This window comes from Odocoileus virginianus, chromosome 27, assembly GCF_023699985.2.
Source record: "Odocoileus virginianus isolate 20LAN1187 ecotype Illinois chromosome 27, Ovbor_1.2, whole genome shotgun sequence".
Classification (NCBI taxonomy): domain Eukaryota; kingdom Metazoa; phylum Chordata; class Mammalia; order Artiodactyla; family Cervidae; genus Odocoileus; species Odocoileus virginianus.
The window spans coordinates 40,070,117-40,090,300 of NC_069700.1; the positions used below are offsets into that span (position 1 = coordinate 40,070,117).

General features: G+C 41.4%; 1 protein-coding gene across 8 annotated transcripts in view; it reads left to right on the forward strand.

The window, feature by feature from the left end:
* The window catches only part of ZNF451 (zinc finger protein 451), a 96,818-nt gene that overhangs the window by 8,807 nt on the left and 67,827 nt on the right, over positions 1–20,184 (forward strand). For 6 of the 8 annotated variants that reach the window (XM_020913489.2, XM_020913485.2, XM_070456730.1 and 3 more), the window contains exons 3-4: positions 1,203–1,398; positions 19,215–19,334. In XM_020913489.2, coding sequence (XP_020769148.2) covers positions 1,203–1,398; positions 19,215–19,334 — 316 coding nt within the window. Of the gene's footprint in view, positions 1–1,202; positions 11,326–19,214; positions 19,335–20,184 lie in introns of those variants that run through there. The other 2 variants (XM_020913522.2, XM_020913501.2) reach the window with 2 other exon arrangements.

The window sequence follows — 20,184 nt, forward strand, 5'->3', positions numbered from 1 at the left end:
GAGAGATGTGAGAGTATTACATGACACAGGAAGGTCCTAAGCCCTGAAGGTGGTATCTGATGAAAGGGAAATGGAATAAAACTGCAAGTTTTGGGGCACCCTTTTCCTTTCCTGGCTTTCCTCAGGTGCCCTATAGAGCTGAATCCTTTTCTTCCAGAACCACGTGGCCACAGAATATTTATTCTGTTTGGAAGAAAGGCTGTGAGAAGCTCCTTTAGAAATGGAGAGTGGGGAAGGCTGCTGGGTCACTCATGCGTTGTCCCTTTAATCGCCTCTCCCCCTCATATTTGGGGTTTTCTCTGAACTGTGGTTTTTTTGGTTGTGTGTTTGACCCTTAAACTAATCCTTCCCTTAACTCTGAGAACCAAAGTAACTGAGTTATCTGTATCAGTCTTGTCTTGTATTTGTCTTAGCCCGAATTTCTATTACTGAACTGTTTTCTTGATGGATTAGAGGACTCCTGGCTGTGTGTTCAGGGTGGCCTATGATATATAAGGGATTGGGACTTGGACTCACAATCAAAATACCTAGGTTTTAGTTCCCAGTTAGCTCCTTACTATTCTGTGAATTTGGATCAGTAGCCTTTTAACTTTAGTTTCTTTATCACATAAGAATAATAACCTACCTCACAGGGTTGTTGTGAGGATGCAACAAGGTTACAAAACTCCTGAAAACTACAAACTGTAGAGAACTGCCCACCTGGAAAATTTCATTACTTATGGTCAGTGAATGAGAATTTTTAAAGGGACCTCAAAGTGTCTCTGCAATGGGGGACTTTTCAGTGGAACTTTCCCATGTTCTCTCTGCCATTATTAACTTCTGCTTGTTGCCCTACACTTGTTCAGTGGGACTTTTAAAAAAACTATTTTCATCAGTAGTCCTGTTAGTTTTTATTCTAAAATGGAAATAAGCAGCAGGCTAGGATGGCGCCCCTTGAACTGGGCTTGTTTTTGCTCTTTTTTCATAGACAGAGTGCCAGGTTAATGCCAGTAGTTGGTATTGGGCCTTTGGGGTAATGAAACTTGTGGATTTGACTTCTGTGATCCCCTTGCTGACCTGAAGTGAATTGTATGTTTCATTGTTAATTATAATTAAAAAGTTGAGTTCTACTTACTGGACATGCATCTCTGCACTTGAAAGTTAACATATTAAAAGCATATTTTCTTTCTTCCTTGGTTCTCTTGTTCACCTGGATAACCCAGAGAATGCCTGAGTCTAAGGTGCCATCCTCAGAGAGTCGTCGCCCAGAAATGTGCTCTGGCTGCAGTGCTCCTCCTCCCAGTGGAGACAGCAGTTCCTCCTCTGGGCGCTGCGCCAGCAGTCCTCAAAGGATGGTTTCTCACCCTTCTTCTGTTGAGAACCCATTGGAGACCCAGAGAAATGATCACAGTAATTCAGGTATTAAGATCTCTGAGACAGAGACACTTGAGCCGTCACAGAATTACCAGATTCTGCCTCCATCTCCACTCCTGGTCCCCCAAGAGTCCTTGGCCTCCTCAGAGGTCAAGGAGGGTTTGCCCATAGAGTCTCCAGCTTCCCAGCACGGGCAGGATGCCCTCCTCTATCTCCAGACACAGGTGGCTGAGATGTCTCGAGTGATACGTGACCTGCAGTCCAGGAGCTGCTTTCGATTTCATCATTCCCGGACAGGTGAGGCCTCCTCGGTTCCTTGGGACATCTCTACCTCCAGAGAAGAACACTTATCCGCAGTCGAGGAAGAGACTGAGTGCAAGTCCCCCTCGGCTGATGACAAAGGGCAGCCAGCTGACCCCAGTCAGTCCAGCTTCACAGGGCTGTTGAAAAGAATGGAGCAGAGAGGTGTTATCAAGAGAGTCACCTTGCAGTCAGAAGCAGAACTGTGTGAGGGGAAGCCTGATTGTGTGACCTCCAAGAAGCGCTTGGTCCCTCCATTGCATCCTCTTCTGAGAATTGCCACTGCGGAGGTTTTTAAAGACCCTGCTGATTGCCACCCTTCTTCTTTCATGGGACACAGGGTGTATCCTGTGGCCAAGGACACCTCTCCTTTCCAGCCACATCCCCCAGCGGGGGGCCCCATCGTCGCAGCACTAGAGCACAGCAGAAGAGGAGACGCCACGTCGCCCCTGGACCCCACCTCAAAGGAGATGGAGGCCATGGGCTGCAGGTTCTACCACGCTGCTTCCATCGCGGCCCGAGCTGCCAGCTACATGGCCTACATGACGCAGTATCAGCGTAAACTCTGGGAAGACATGGAGGACCTGGTCCATGACCCTGAGTTTGATCGTGGAAAGGCACGATGTATCATATCTGATGGCATGGATGCAGGCCTTTGGCAGCTGTGTACTACCAGGGACATAATGGACTCTGTGGTCAGAGTTATGGCGATGGCAGTAGACTACAGGAGGCAGGCTTGGCTTCGGCTCACATCCCTCACAAAGAAGACCCAGGAGAAGATCTCACACTTGCCCTTTGATGGCACTTGCCTCTTTGGACAAGATGTGAATGCTGTTGTTGCAGAAGAAAACAGTGTGAAAGAAAATGACTATAAAGACCACAGTAGATATTATAACCAGCATCGATACTTCTATAGTCATGACCAGAAAGCACATTACCACAATCGAGGATACTCCAGAGGGGACTGGTACAAACCTCGAAACCACCCCTATAGATACAGAAAGAGGGGAGACTCTCCAGAACGCCACGGGTACAAGAATTAGTGCCCCGTTAACAGTCTGCAGTGCAGCCATGCACGATGCTCCCTCCCCCACAGGAAACTGGACACGTGTCTGGGATGATCACAGCTGACATCGAGTTCTAGACTCTGGGAATGAAGTAGATAATACAGAGACTCATGCTTTCTTGACCATGTGAGCAGTAGAGACTTTCAGTTGGATTAAACAAAGGTTTACACATTATTTCTAGTCCAAAATAAGTCTAGAGGTGGGTCCTCAGGAATCCAAATCCTTTTATGATTAAGGAAAAATATAAAGATTTCTTCCCCCTCAGAAAACTCACTGATAAATTGACGGCAAGCAGATTTTGGATCTGGAAATAATCCACTATTATCTCTAACACCAGAGGCAGATCCTTCATTTTAGGTCATCAGTGCTTCCTTGTTTAGGCTTCCATTTGTCAGATCTTCACAAAAGATCTTTTTGTCCACAAAATGACAAATCTGTTTTAATCTCTGTATCAGGGTGGTCAGCTCACCAAATGTCCCTGCTACTGTCAAATCTCTGTAAGACTTCAGAATCAGCCTTGAAGCTATATGTCAAGAACTGGAATTCAAATCAAAATTTGCCAAATCCAGTCCCTACCAGTGGTGTGGCTGGATATCCTAGAACAGAATATCCTAGGCAGGATATTCTAGAAACTTTCACAGTAACTGTCTTCACCACCCAGAGCTACATAGAGAATTTTCTGCAGTTGTCACTCCCAAGTCTGTCAAGCATCAACAAGCTGTGAGACCTGGTCATGGTGTTCTTGCAGGATAATCTGGACATTTCACCAAGATGACCTTGACTGCTTTCTAAACTTTGAGCTTGATGATTCATCAAGCTCTAAATACAAAGGAAAAAGAGAGAGATTGCACATTAGTGCCCTGGAAATCAAGGATTTTACACCGTCTCGGCATGCAAAATCTGAACTCTTGAAAGAGCAAGAATCCAAACATGCCTGACAGTCTGGTCCTCTGATTGTAATAAGGGGATGCTATCAGTCTAGATTTTACTGAGAAATCCTTCCGATTCAGAGTGTAACTGTGGATGTAGTAAAGAGAACGTTTCTCACACTCCCCTTTCTAGATCCCATTAGCGACATCTTGAAAGTCTGAGGTCAAGACTTGAGTGATGTGCTTTTGGTTTGTTAGTCCCTTAACCTAGTCATACTCTACCATGAGAGACAACTTGCAGTTTTGTCCTCAGCTCTTTGAGGTACTGTTTCTCCATCAGACTGGAACTGGCCGCAGATACCTAAGCTAAACATCCTGTGGTATTTTTATCTTGAGGCAGTGGCTGTGTGGTGTCCCAGCCCTTAGACCCTTGTCTTCACAGCGTGACTTCAGAGATGGAGAAGATGCCAATTTGGAGGGGTCTGAATACATCATCCAGTATTATTTGCTTGGCCAAATAGAAAACAATTTTATCAACAGACTGATAATTTTGTAATGTCTTGGTTTGTTAAACATCTGCATTTTTTTCCATCTGCTTGACCATAGTATTTTGGGTCTACTGTTAGTGGACTCTGACACTGTTTTCACATTTATGTGGTTTCTGTTGTCTTGCCTGCATAGTGATGACTGGTGTTTTCCTGGTGTTCCACTTTTTAATGGCTTATTGGAAGGCCATCCTCTCTTCTCGTCATAACCACATTCAGCATGCTTTTTGTCTGCCTTTCTTCCTTTCCTTGTGTGTGCTGTAGCGGTCAAAGATGCATATATCCCTACTTGGAAGCTACTTTATTTTGTCAGATAATTTCAGGGATAATTTATAATTGACTCTGTTTGTCCAATTGGTAGACGAAGCTTAAAGTTGCAGTCTTGATAGTCTTCTCTTGGCAAATTTGGTCAGGGTATATCTAGAGTTAACATTTACCTTTAATTTTTCTGTACTTTTCACAAAGTTTTACTAACGCTGTTTGAAGCCCGTGCTCAAAGAAGCTGTCTTTCAAACTGAACCCTAGAAGAGCACTGATAAATGGCTGAAAGAAACAAAGGCCTGAAAAATCACACGAAGATGATAATAGTTCACGATGTTTGGCTCACTAGCTCAGCAGCCTCATGTGCCCTTGCCGTGACCTTATAGTTTCTTCTGTGAAAGGGGAGCCGTGGGAAATTGAGAGAGACAGAGACCTTGCCACTCCAGGATGGCTGCCCGAGGCGTTCCCAGTTAGCTGAGGCTTCATCACACTGCTCCCGCTTCTCCATTTCTTTCCGTCCATTCCCTGAATTAGGTGCTGGGTCACAAACTTGATGATTTTTGAGATTGTTGATTTTCCAAAATTCAAACCAGAATTAATGATGCTTGAAGACCTGACTCTCTGAGATTGCTCTGGCATTTTCACCTAACCTGCTCTTGCTTTGAAACTTTTTACTTTTAATCATGTTTAAAAAAGGACACAATGTAAAATTTACCATTGTAACCAGTTTAAGTGTACCTTGGAGTAGAATTAACTGTGTTCACTTTGATGTATTCCTCCTTTCCTCATTGTTCATAGAGCAGTGTTTCTCTTGTCTTCCTTCTGCATTACGTTTGTTGCTCCAGAGCAACAAGATAAGTAGCATTTCTTTCCCACTCTGATTGATATGCCCAAGGACCGCCATAGGTCTTCGCTAAAAATGAAAACGTATTGAGAAATCATCATGGTTAGGTAGCTGACTTGTGAAGGATGTGGCCATTGCATGGGGGTGGAGCAGAATGCAGTAGAGTTGTAGGTGATGTGATTGCCTGCAGAAGAAACAATATCCTTAACCTGTTTTTTTATTATTGCTATTTTAAAGTCTCTCTCTGGCATACTTGAATGATGATGGTGTTATAAAACTGAAAATGGGGACTTGGTCTAGGGAAACAGCCGCAGTAGTGTTTGGAACTCATAATTAGTCAGATAACAGGTTTTCAGGTCATGTCTGCCATGTGCAAAGCCAGGATCCTCCATCAGGCCAGCCTCTGATGTTTGAACATCGCTGGGTTTTCTCGGAGGCCTCTCAATCATCACAGGTTGAGTGATGTGGTGTTCCTGAAAGGGATGCATCTAATGATCCTTCTTTAAAATGTCATTGTTTGACTAGATGTAAAATGTTTGTGGAAACTAAGATTTCTTGTGTTTACTATGTGTACACAGAAATACCGTTTCCATTCATTGTTATATGAAGTGCCTTTTTAAATTTTACACTATTGTTTAAAACAACATTTTAATGTCTTGCATATGTTGCTGGTAATATTTATGTGAATTCTGTATAGTGATTTTTTTTATCTTGTAGTTTATGCCTCATCTGTACAATTGCACTATCTAAGGGTACTCTCCTTCTGAATGTTACTTTATTTTCTTTATAGCACTGTTGATCCATTTCAGAAGGACTTGTAGAGTATGTCCCCCCGCCTTTATTTAAATAACTTAGCAGTAGCTGTTTCAGTTATTAGTGATTGGCTCAGTTTTCTGGGCATTGAGGCAGCTTTGTTTTCTGTGTCTAGGTTCTAGGTTTCTGATTGAAGCTTTTGTCTTATGTCTAACCTTGTTCATAGCCATAGTAACACAGCTCATTTGTAAGTGGGTGTGTTACTTGGTAATAAGAAACAAAGATATTTGGAAAATGCAGTATATTTGTTGACACTTTATCTTTTTTTTTCAGACTGTGTAACAGCTTATCAGTATAATTGCATTTAAACTTATTATTGTTATTATTTACTGTGTGACAGCTTCTTTATGCATAATTACATCTATTTACCTAGCCCTCAAAATGATATTTTGAGGAGAGCATAAACTCAGGCTACTTGGGTACTATTTAGTATATTACATCACGTTACATTACCATTATACTAATAACTTACTGAATGATACCTAAGTGTCCTGATTGATAATGTCCTTAAAGGCCTGCTCCATCCAGGATAACCTCTCAGGTACTGTAAACAGGAGGTTGGAATTGGCACAGTCCAGAATCTCTTCTAGCTATAAACTTGGATCCAGAATTAAATACATGGATGAACAAAGTTAAATGCCACGTTCAGTATTCTTGAGTATATACTTAATTGACTGGGATTCTGGTGAAGGTTAGAAATTAAGGATTAGATCTTTGCAGAAATAGTTTAAAGACTGCAATAACTGTAAACTTTTTTTTTTAATAGCGTGAGGCGTGTTTTGCTCAGACTTGCACTGTTCAGGTTTCTTTATCTTTTGAAATTTGCCATTCTTAGTGGCTAGTCCCATAATTGACTGTCAGATCTGTATGCCTCTCCTGCCTGTAATTACCCACTTAATTGTTTTTCCAGATATAACTAGTTTTGTAAACTGTTAAAATATATTGTGGACTTTCTCCTCCTGGATGAGTGCTGAGAATATTGTTTTATTAAGTCTTTTTTTCTTGTATTGATTAGTGGGGTGGTATTTTTTACTACTTTTCTTTTCATCTGCTTGACTTTATAGGAATGAAAACCTTTTTTGTAGTAGTGTTTGGTGCCATTGAGATATTACTGGAGATTATGTTAGTTTCTGGTGGGATATATCTGGAAGTGATCACAGGCCAAACATGTCCTTTTGATGTTAGTATCTCAGTTATTCTTTGTATTGATCTTTTCTTCCCCTTTATGTAAACCTCTTCTTAAAAGGATGTCTGATCTTCCTTCATCTCTTGATTTTTTATTCTGCCAATCTATACTAACCAGGATTTTCATGTGGTTTTGTATGTTTAAATGCAATGCCTTCAGCATTATTTTGAAAGGTTTTCTAGTTCTCTCTTAAAAATGTCCTTTTTTAAAAAAAAAGTAGCCAATTCAGTCTCATACTACTCTGTGGCTATTGAACTTCCTCAGTTTTTAATGCCTTCTTATTTCCTGACAGTACTATTTTCTCATTTTTGTATAGTCTTCACACACATGTATTGCCATACGTAGTTTGTGGTCAGTTGCATCTTTTCTCTCTTAACAGAAATTTTAAGTTCATCACCATGAACTTACAGTACAGCTCTCACATACACTGTGTGTGTGTTGAGTCACAAAGAGTGTCCAACGGTTTGCAGCCCCATGGACTGTAGCCCGCCAGGTTCCTCTGTCCATGGGGATCCTCTGTCCAGGCCATTTCCTTCTCCAGGGGATCTTCCCGACCCATGGGTTAAACCCGCGACTCCTGCATTGGCAGGTGGATTCTTTACCGCTGCACCAACAGGGAAGCCCTGACATATTTCATACCGTATCTTAATCAGTTTTCTCTAGGTCGTAAATGCTTGACTGGTTTTGTCATGGTAGCTGTTTATCTCAAATGATCTGTTGGATTTTCTGATGCCTTGTCAATTCAGTAAGGGTTCTCAGGTTGTCTGTAGTTTCTTTTAGGACTTTGGAGATCTCTCAAGTTGCATTGTGTTTTCTGATACTCCTGAGTAGTATGTTTCTTGGTAGCAGTTATTGTAAATGCATTGTATCTAGCAATTAAAAAAAATTCTTTGACCTTAAATGCTTCAAGTGTTATCTTGTAGGTTCTGTTGGTGGTCCCTTTGTAAGAATTTCATAGCTGTTTTTTTCCCATGAGCTATCCTATGCTTTCTGTTTTCTTTCATTACCCATGAAAGTGGCTCTATCGCAGCATTCAGTTTTAAGGGCTACAGTTAGACCTCTTGTTAACTCTTGCATTTATCTGTAATGTCTGTGTTTCACACTTCCTTGACGCGCTAGAAGAATTATGTTTGAGATCCATTTATCTATACTGCTTTTATTTAGTGAGGCAACAGTGGTGTGGGTGATGGGGAAAAAGACATTTTCCAAGTCACGAAACACAGTTTTAAATTTTCAGTTCCATTAAAAAAACCAAAAAACAAAAAACCATCTAATCACGGTAAGCTTCTTGCTTTCAAGTGTGTAGCCCATTCCCTTCTGCCTTGGGTAGAACACAGATAATTTGTGATTAGTCTCATTTAGATTATTAGCACAGCTGGATGTGTGTTGCTTTGTCTAATGGCTTATAACAGCTCCTGTTTTCTTTAACTTTTGACAAAAGTTGTATTTGACAGATGTTGGAAGCTCCTTGATAGTATTGGGTCTAAAGTGTTGTCTTCCTGCCTGGGAAGGAAGTAGAGGGCGAACCTCCATCAGCAGAGCTTCTGTGTACCAGGCACTGTGCTGGCTGTGGGGGCCTCTTGAGGCAGAAATACACCCTTATTTTGCAGATGAGGAAGTGGAACTTATATTAAACGATTTGCTCAAGTGGTGGAGCTAAGCTTCTAGTTTCCGCTCTGTTCCTTCAGGTCTCAACTCAGCGTTGTACTCGGTGGCCTCTGTTTCTTTTCAGGGTGCCACTTAAAGTCTTAACCTCCCTGAGAAGCTAATTTGTCAAATAACTAGCCGCCTTCTTCCCTGAATTTTGTGTTTATGGCTGTACTGTCATCCCTTATAACTTGATGTCTTCATTAAGTAATTCCTGGTTATTTCATTTACCTGATCAGAAATCTTAGCCATAGTGGACAGTCATGCTCACACTGAGGTTTTGCTGCGCTGGACTGGGGATGGTTCTGGATGTGTTGTCTTCTGTTTCGTGGATTCCTTATTTGTATCCCATTCATTTTCAGCACTTATCATCTCCGCCATGGTTCTTGATGGTAGTTTTTTTCTTTGTTATACCTTTGTTATACTCATTTTGTCTCAGATACACACTTAAATTTTTTAAAAACTGGTGTCTTGAGGATATTGGCTTAATGAAAGAAGGTGGAATGATGTTAAGCACTTAGTATTTGAATTCCAGAGACTTTGATGTGAATATTAGCAAGTCACTTATTCTCTGAGACTCAGTTTTCCTACTCTCAAATGAGATAATAATGCCTGGAAGTACTTTGGAAACTTCACAACCTGATATAAATTGCCTTTCTTTAGTGCTTATATTGTTTTTGCCCACATTTATAGATTTCTCATAACTGTGGGATGGTATTGCTACAGATTTTCTTGAAAGTGTATTTACTAGTATATTATAGTTATGTCAGCACATCATGTTCCCCCTTTTATGGTTTTTTAAGGCTGAAATATTAAGCTGCATATTATACAAGTCCAACAATGGATTAAGGTATTGAGAGATGATATTTAAAGTAAAGCAGTCTCTTAAGTGCAAGCTAAGAAATGCTCATAATCAACAATAAGAAAAAAATTAAAAAGAATGTAGAATGAAGAGCTAGGATGTGTAGGTATATGTATACAATTTTTGATGGATGGTATTTTGTCTTCTTGTGTCTCTGATGGAAACAATCTTTTTATTTGTGAAACATCTTCGATACCTGCTATATGCAGGCAGACCCTGAGGAAGGTCTGTGGATACTGTGAATTAATAAGAAATGGTATATTCTCTTCAGAAGAGAAGGAAATGCCAACACAATGTAATTGTCCTGTTAGAGGAATGCCTGTGGTGAGGTTGGGGCAAAAGAGAGGGCTGTCTGGAGGGCTCACGGAAGCTTTTCTTTACCGGATGCTCGAGCTGCGGCTGGAATGTGACTATAGAGAATGAGAGGGGCCAGTGGAGGAGCAGGAGCCAGGCGCCAGGGGAGGGCGCCAGTTGTGTGCGCAGGGTGGGGACGCGGAGTCTGCTGTCAGAACCGCGGAGAACCGCCCTAACGGGCACAGTTGGAGGAGATCGGGTTGAAGAAAGGATACATTCCCCGTGAGAGTGTACTGGTTCTTACCTGTTCAAAGTGTACTAAGATGTATAGCTGTTACTTAATAAGGTCATCGAGGTAGTCTGTCTAGAAGTTTGTCACTATGGACATTTAATTCCTTTTCTCCCCTAGACGGAGCCGAAGGGAGGCTCTCAGATAGCGCAGCAGTCGCCCAGGAGCGCTGGGGCGCTGACGGCGAGCAGCAGCGGCGGTGAGCCGGGGGCCGCCCCCGCGGAGGCCGCCGCGTCCTTGCGCCTGCGGGGCCAGCTGGGGGCCGCGGTCCCGCTGTGGCTCGCTCCCGGTGTCCAGGCCTGCAGACGACCTCAGGGTGCAGTCGGGGAGAGGGAGCGTGCTTCTTCAGAATGTAGCTTCACTGGAGGTTTGAGGTGTTGTGTTGAAGCAGGGCCTGAACCCTGTGCCGCCGGCATCTCCAGCAGCACCTGAAGGACACTGTCAGCTTCCTTTTTGTCTTTTCCTCTGCTTTGAATTTCTTTCCCTGTTCTGGTTGCCCCTTTGACCTTTTCTTTCCTCTCCTCGGTTCTTCCTTTTCAGTCCAGCCCCAGAGGTAGAGCCGTGGCCCTCAGGATTGAAGCATTGTTAACTCCCTTTTGCTTTGTTACAACTTCATAGTAGGAGATACTTAAAAATTCTCCTAGGTTCCCAGGTGGTTTTGGGGGGGATTGGGGGGTGGGTCCTGTATCAAAGAGAATCTGTCATTCTGGGAGGGGAATTTTATAAATACAGATACTGGTGATTAACCAAAAGACAAGGTAGGAAGCAGCTTATTGAACAGGTTTGATCGTACTGGCCTTCTTCAGAGAGTAGTACTTTACAGAATATGGCATATCTGTATGTGTGTTTTAAAACTTATTCATATAAGACGTATGTTCCATGTACTTTGTAAACAATAGTTTGGGGGTGGGAAGAAAGTTGCTTTGTACAACAGAATTGTTTCTTGGGTTTAAAGCTTTGCTGCTGGAGTTGGTAAATAAATATTGTACTGCTTTGCTGTGTTTATTTCTTCTGCTCTGTCTGTATTTGAATATAACATTCTTGAGAAAAATTGTTGTTTTTCAAGATGTTATCTGGGAGTATAGCTTCAGGTACAAGCTAGGTACAAGGGGATTCTGGTAAACAGAACTTACTCTGGGAGTATAAAGCTCATGAGACCAAACCGCGGACCCAAACTTTGAAGGACTGATCAATGAGAAGCAGGCTTTGAAACTAGAGTTTGTGTGAAGTAAGGCATTGTTTCAGGAATTCTGTTCAGCCTGTTGAACTGAGAATGACTTGCCCTAATTCCTGATTAATGTCTGTTTTTATTACATTTGGGCAATAATGTAATGCAGTCATTGTACTCTAGAGATGAAACCGGGGTGAAAAAGTTAAATACAATTTACTAAGAAGACTATGTTCCTTTTAGAGACAAAATTTCCATCTGCTTTTGTGAAGGATAGATGTTAAACTTACATTTTTAAAGGTAAAAAGTAGTGATTTAAACCAAATCCATGGCATTTCCCCTGGGGGAGGAAGTGGCCACCCACACCAGTACTCTTGCCTAGAGAATCCTGTGGAGAGAGGAGCCTCGTGGGCAGCTGTCCACAGGGTTGCACAGAGTCGGACACGACTGAAATGACTTAGCATGCATTGCATTTCCAAACAGAAGGTTGAGATCTTCAACACTTTTTGTCTTTATATAGTGTGTTCATTACGTTAACAATTTTATTACATATTCTGATGTAGAAATATTTGAAAACAGCTTAGAAAAGGAAAAAATCCCTCTAAACAGAAATAAATACTGTTAACATTTTGATTTTTAGCTTTCTAGATTTGGTTGTGTCTAAGTATTTTTATCAAAAATAGGATCATTTTCATTTTCAGACAAATACAAATGATAAGAAAGACATTGAAATATATATATTATAGCTTCCATGGAAAAGTGGGATTTTTGTGCCATGTCATTTGCCTATTTAATGATTTTGTATGCATTTTATGGTTCGTATAGCAGGTCACAGTTTCATAGCAATGCTAGAAATTTTAAGTTACCAGGGAATTTCTGTTAGCTCATTAAACTGATTGGTATATGAAAGTATTAATTTCTTTGGTAAAATTTTTGCCGAAATAGTGGAATTCTCATTGGACATAATTCTTGATGATCTTTTATGAGCTAAGTTCATAAAAGTTATGAGTTCATGGTCAGAACTGATTTCAAGTTCAGCTGAACTGATTTCAAGTTTGAAGTAGTGTATTCATTTGTAGCAAAAAGAAAGATCAGGACAATGTAGCTAGTTTTTTACAAGGCTCAGTTTATTCAATAAGGAGACGTCTAAGGGAGGTTTTGAAGTATTAGCTTGAATCTGTGTCTTCATTCTTATGAAATAAAGACACAAATTGATACTGGTTCCCTTTTGAAAATGCCCTTACTTGACAAAATGTGCTCAGTCCTGTCCAACTCTTTGCAACCGCATAGACTGTAGCTTATCAAGCTCCTCTGTCCATGGAATTTTTTAGGCAAGAATATTGATGCGGATTGCCATTTCCTACTCCAGGGTACCTTCCCGGCCCAGGGACCACCCTGTGTCTCTTGCACCTCCTGCCCTGCCCCTTTATCACTGTGGCACCTGGGAAGCCCCTTTTCTCTGTTAGCCAGAAGAGAGAGGAGGGACGTGGCAGAATGAGGGACCCCGCTGTCAGGCTTTGCTCCCTCCCTCGCCCCTGCCCGAGTTAGGAGCCCCACCACTGAACCCCACTACTGCAGATCAGATGTCAGGAGAAAGCCCTCTTCCTGTCCTGCCCAGGCTATATCTTTTTAGACTTGGAATTTTGATGGTAGCTAAACTCCATTAAAAGATAAACATTATCCTCTAGAGCAGAAGAATTCTTGCTTACTGTCTCCTATATAGGCTTATCTTTTGTGGATATATTCGCTCAGATTTAACCAGTATCCTTAGTCTGCTGCCATTTCTAGGACACAACTCAGATTTGCTTTGTGTGTGAGAGATCTCCTAGTGTCCGGGGGTGAGCGCAGACGGGCTGCAGGGGAAGGCCAAAGGAACCTGGCTTCCGAGGTTCTGCAGCAGTCTCTCTCTCTTCCCCAGTGTGACCCTCATTCTGTAACCTTCCAACTCCTCCACGGATTTCTATGTCAGACTGTGTCATTGGAATCATACCTCTGGTTCTCACTTTTTATTTATTTAAAAAAAATTTTTTTTTGGTTCTCACTTTTTAAAGCCATTTTAGTTAAAAAATTTTTTTCATAGGGACTAACTAGAATCTGCTTTTTCTGGTGTTACAACTTTCTTCTTAATTCTGTTAGGACCCTACACAGCTTCCCCAGTGGGATAGGGTGGGTATGGAAGAAAAACTGACTCAGATGTAAGGTATTGACAAACAGGGACTTTCCTGGTGGTCCAATGGTTAAGATGCCCTGCTACCACTTCAGGGGCACGGGTTCCATCCCTAGAAACAGATCCTGTGTGCCATGTGGCACAGCCAAAAATATATATATTTATATATAAGCATATAGAGACCCTCCATCCCCAGTGTATTTCATAGGACTTTTCTTTCCTGTGCATCTCCCCCTAGATAACACAATGGATATACTTTCTGGCAGATAATTTGCTATCATTGTGGACTCTAATGTTACTCTGTGCTACTGCTGCTGCTAAGTCACTTCAGTCGTGTCCGACTCTGTGCAACCCCATAGACGGCAGCCCATCAGGCTCCCCCGTCCCTGGGATTCTCTAGGCTAGAACACTGGAGTGGGTTGCCATTTCCTTCTCCAATGCATGAAAGTGAAAAGTGAAAGTGAAGTCGCTCAGTTGTGTCCAACTATTAGCACGACCCCATGGACTGTAGCCCACCAGGCCTCTCTGTCCATGGGATTTTCTAGGCAGGAGTACTGGAGTGGGTTGCCATTGCCTTCTCCGATGTTACTCTGTAGTAGTATTTAATATAGAAGTTAACCCAGGGTAATCACAGCAAGTACTTCAAGAAGGATGACTGAGGATCTACAGCTGTGAATAACTTTCTAAATGAAACGTAAAGCACATTGTTCTTACCAGAGCTAGTTCCATTTCTAGTTTGAGAAGTTACATATCTGAAAGCCTGACCTTTCTTAGAAAAAATCTCCAAGGGCCTAAACACTTCTTTAGACTATAGGATTTTGGGGAGACTGCCAAATCTAGCCTAAGAAGAGTCCTGGAATTTTGTGAGTTCACCTTAAATTGCAATCATTGTGGCACTAATGGAATGGTGGGAATTCCCAAACTGAAGAGTATATTAGTCCATATTCATCTTAGTTCTACAGGAAACATTTAAGACATTTTCATCTAGCCTGAAATTAATTCAGTTTCTGCTCATGTGCCTGATGATACTGAATCTTTGGTTCTATAGTTGTGTCGGCAACAAGGTGGCCTGCAGTAAGTTTTTCCCCCTGAGTTCTGATCATTTAAAATTTACTTCTGAACCTATTGAACCTTTGGATTACCTGTTAAACTTCTGTCCCAAATAAGGCCTTCTCTGACTTCATGGGTGAATTCCCTAGCATGCATTTTAATATCAGTGTTCCCTCTGTTGTTTCAATGCTGGTGGTTCTCCCAGAAGCACAGAAGAATGGGATTCAGTGAGATCTGAGGCCAGCCCTTGTCTTGGATCACTAAGCATGGAAATCCCTGGGACTTGGCTTTCCGGAGAGAGTGGGTATTCGTAGATGACCCACTCATGCCTGGCTTTAACCAAAAACCAAAAACCTTGATCCCCAAACCCAAGTTTGTGGTAGTAAAGTATCAAATGAATATCACCCTGCTGCACATGGTTTATTTCTTTTCCCTTTAAGAGAAAACATTCCTGCTTAAAATACTTCTGTTTTATCATTTTTAAATGCAAAGATTTCAAAGTTGAAGTTCGTCCTTTCTCTAGCTGCCATTTCTTTTCATCTACTCCCAACAGATTATGCTATTCCCAGATCTGCCTTTCTGCTTGCTTTCATTTTTGAAAGATTTTTTTTTTAAAATGTGGACCATTTTTATAGTCTTTATTGAATTTGTTACAGTATTGCTTCTGTTGTTTATGTTTTGGGTTTTTGGCTGTGAGGCCTGTGGGATCTTAGCTCTGTGACCAGAGAGAGATCCAACCCACACCCCCTGCATTGTCCTCTGACTTGTAAAAGGACATTTTGAAGTTGGTAGGATGCCGGCTACTGTCTGGTGCTGCGGTATGGCCAAGTGGGACTACTTCCACCCAGAGTGACCCTGTGAACATTCTTTACTGCAAAAATGTAGCCTTCCAAAAATCCCAATCCATCTTGTTATATGTGCTCAGTTCAGTGGAACTCCCGTGTGCTTTCAAAATCACACCTGCTGCTTGATTTGGTTGAAGCAGCTCTATCCCACTTTAGATAAACTTTGGTTTGTACGTGTATAATTAATATCTTACTAAACCAGTCTTTCTGTAGAAAATATTTTTAGTAGAGTTTATTTTTTAAGAAAACTTTATTTTAGGTTCACAGCAAAAAAAGAAGAAGAGATTTCCCATATACCTCTGCCCACAATGTATAGCTTCCCTCACTATCAACTTGCCCCAACATAGTGGTACATTTGGAATAATCAGTGAGCCTTTTGTTGACGCATTATCACCCAAAGTCCATAGTTTACATTAGGGTTCACTCTTGGAGTTATATTTTCTATGAGTTTGAACAAATGTAATAAGATACCTACCTGTATAGTGTCATACTGAATAGATTTTCTACCCTAAAAATCCTCTGTACTCTGCCAATTCATCCCTCCATCTCACCTTCCCCTGGCAACCACTGATTTTTTTTTTTTAATTGTCACTATAGATATGCCTTTTCCAGGATGCCATATAGTTGGAACCATATAGTATGTAGTGTTTCCAGATTGGCTACTTTCATTTAGGAATGTGTATTTAGGTATTCTTCCATGTCTTCTAAAGGTTTGGTAGCTCATTTCTTTTTTGTTGTTCAGTCGCTCAGTTATGTTCCACTGTTTGCGACTCCATGGACTGTAGCACGCCAAGCTTCCCTGTCCTTCACCATCTCTTGGAGCTTGCTCAAACTCGTGTCCATTGAGTTGGTGATGCCATCCAGCCAGTGATGGTGAGGCCATTGTCCTCTGTCGTCCCCTTCTCTGGCCTTCAGTCTTTCCCAGCATCAGTGTCTTTTCTAATGAGTCAGCTCTTTGCATCAGGTAGCCAAAGTATTGGAACTTCAGTATCAGTCCTTCCAATGAGTATTCATTTCTTTTTAGCAGTGAAAAATATTCTATCATCTGGATACGTACAGTTATCCCTTTACCTACTGAAGGTGCTTGGTTGCTTCTAAGGTTATAAATAAAACTGCTGTAAATGTCTCATTACCCAGGTTACTTCACCCCTAACTACTGTTTGGTTTATTTGCATGTCATTTTCTTAGGAAAAGCACGTCATCTGCAGAGAAAGGTTTTATTTCCCCCTTGGTTTTTGATTTGGTGTCTGCTGTTAACTTGGGGAGATTCTTGGTTGTGATAGCGTCAGGTGTCTCTCTGTCCTCTCTCTTTCCCCTGGCCTTCCTGCTGTAGAGACATTGGCTGCATCTCTCCACCAGTCCTCCTGCCTGCTCTGCTCAGTGGCTCCGTTGTGTCCACCTCTTTGCGACCCCGTGAACTGTGTCACTCAGGCGTGTCCGACTGTTTGTGATCCCATGGGCAGGAGTCTGCCAGGCTCCTCTGTCCGTGGGGATTCTGCAGGCAAGCATACTGGAGTGGGTTGCTATGCCCTCCTCCAGGCGATCTTCCCAACCCTGGGATCAAACCCAGGTCTCCTGCATTGCAGGCGGATTCTTTACCAGCTGAGCCACCAGGGAAGCCCAGTGGTTCTTATATATATATTTTTCTTTTTCAGTCTTTTTCCCTCTGTCTTCTAGTTTTGGAAGTTTCTGTTGACATACTCTCAGGCTCAGAGATTTTTTTCTTTGGTGGTGTGCATTCTGTGGTGAACCATCAAAGGCATTATTCACTTGTGTTGTGGTGTTTTGATGTCTGATTTCTTTTTGGTTCTCTTTTAGGATTTCCATCTCTCTTACATTACACATCTGTTCTTGCGTGTTGCCTGCTTTTTCCATTAAGGCTTTCAGCATAGTAATCTTGGTAGTTTTAAATTCCTGGTCTGATAATTCCAACATCCGTACCAGCTCTGCCATTCTTTGCTTGCTCTTCAAACTGTACTTCTGCCCTTGGTCTCCTTGTAGTTTTCCTGTGGAAAGTGGCCATGCTGTCCCAGGTAAAGGCACTGCATTGACAGAAGGCTGGTGCTCTGTGTGACTGGCCGCCGCCTTGGGGAGCTTGTGTCCCTGGACTGGAGCCGTGTCGGGGCTTCCCAGGCCTTCCACTCTCCTGGGAGGGGGGCTGCTTCCCGTCTCTCAGGTTGTAGTTTCTCATGAAGTAGTTTCTCTGAAGGTCACGCATCAGTAAGAACTTAATGCTCTGACATATTTCAAAACACTCGCTTTTTTCTCCCCCCTACTGGAAACATGATGGGATTTTTCTTCAGTCATCACTGAGAACCTGGTAAAGCTTCTGAAGGACCTCACAAGAGGGTCAGGTCCTCCCATGACTGAGTTCCCCTGGCATTTAAGTCTGATTAAAACTTGTCCACACTGAGCTCCCAGCACCTGGTCAGTTCCAGTCCGGGTCCCCAACCAGCACTGATCCCTCTGAGGTTTCCATGCATGGGTTTCTGCTCCACTCAGCTGACTTCACAGTTCATTCAACCTTTTTACTTGTTATAATTGAGTGGCGACTTCTAAGGTTCTTCCTTGTATGTTGGGCCAGAAAACAGAAATTAGATCATTTCTTTTTAATCAATAATTTCTCTTATATACATACTGCCCAGGGATTGCTGAAAATCCAGAGCCAAGAGTTTGTGCTGTCAGACCTTTTAGCGGGTGGACTAATGGCTCAAGATTACCTTACAGGCTCAGAGCAAAGCAGAGCCAAACTTTTCAGTATCCAGATGGTTATAAAGGAAATAAAGATGGAACCTCTCTAGTAGTCCAGTGGTTAAAGAATCCGCCTTGGAATGCAAGGGTCACCGTTCTGGGAAGATCCCACATGGCACAGAGCAACTAAGCCCATGGGCTACAACTACTGTGGCCCACACTCTCGAGTCCACGAGCTGCAACTGCGGAGGCTGTGTGCTGCAGTTGCTGAAGCCCTCTCGCCTTAGAGCCTATCCTCAGCAAGAGTAGCCCCCACTTGCAGCTAGAGAGAGCCCATGCAAGCAACAAAGACCCACCGCAGACAAAAGATAAATGAATAAACCTAGAAAGAAAAGGATATAAGGATGATTGATAGGTTATGTAACTTTGTGAAAATCAGAGGTGCTGGTGGGTGATTAGCTGTCCTGCAGACTACCACAATTTAAACATAAACAAAAGAAGTTCTTAGAAATTTGATAATATTAAAAGTAAATAGTTCCTTAGTCAACAAGGACCTGCTGTGTAACACAGGGAACTCAATATTCTGTAACAACCTATATGGAAAAAGAATCTGAAAAGAATGGATATGTGTATATGTGTAAATGAATCACTTTGTTGTATACCTGAAACTAACCCAACATTGTAAATCAACTGTGTCCCAAGATAAAATAAAAATTAAATTTAAAAAAGTAAGTGGTTCTTTTTATTTTTTTGGCTATATTACATGGCATGTGGAATCTTAGCTTCCTGATTGGGAATCAAACCCATGCCCCCTGGAGTGGAAGCACAGAGTCTTAACCATTGAACTGCCAGGGAAGTTCCATAAATGGTTCTTTAGTATAGTAACTCTTTGGTAAATGGATATATGTAATCCCAAAGCTAATTTTGTTACCTAAAAGGAATGAAAATTGTTTTCAATTATAGGATAAGCATAAAGACCATATTGACCATCAGAAGGATAAGGTCGCCTTGACTCTGGCACGCCTAGCCCGCCATGTTGAAGTGGAGAAACAGCAGAAAGAAGAAAAGAATAGGGCATTCAGGGTATGTTTCTGCTTTCTTTCTTTCTTTTTTTTTTTTTGTGGCTGCTTTCATTGATGTTTTACCAGATTATAGAATTGTTTGTAAGAAAGTTAAATAGACACTTAAATAATCAAAAGATACATAATTGGATACAAGTTCAGCATGAAATCTTCATAGCTTAACGGATTTAGTGGTAGTTCATGATGGCTTTTTATATCTGTTTTTGTTTGTTGGATTTTGATCATATATGTATACAGACCAAAAAAAAAGAAAAAGAAAAAATAGACTTGAGTGGGCTTTATTTTGGGAATTTAAACTCATGGGATTATATAAGTTTCTAGTTACTTTATCACAGTTTATCAGGGCTTCTATAGATACAAGCTGTTGAAAGGTTATCTTCTATGCAGTAGAGCCAGACCACTTTCACTTCAACCTTTTCCTTCGATTATTGAATTAGGGCAGTGGAAGATGAAGCCTGATTTAGAATCTTGCATGATATAAATGTTTTCAAACTTTGACTTGATTTTTTAGAAGGTTACCAAATGAAATTACCTTAGAGAATTCTCCCAATACTGCCAAATGTCTATTAAGAGTAAAATGTTGGCCAGTTGAGTGAAAAAACTTTCCTATTGGGAGTTTAAAAATGGAAATAAACAAATCACAGCATAATTTTACCATGTATATTTTTGCTTCCTTTTTCCGTTGGTTATTATAAAGGAATTTATATATTTCTGTTGCCTTTGTTTTAGTATCTCCTAATCTAATGCAAAATACCTTAATCTTTAAATTTAGAAGTACCTTTATTTGGGGACTTTTATTAATACTTTATAATGTAATACCAATTAAACTAGAGCATAGTATTCTAATTGTA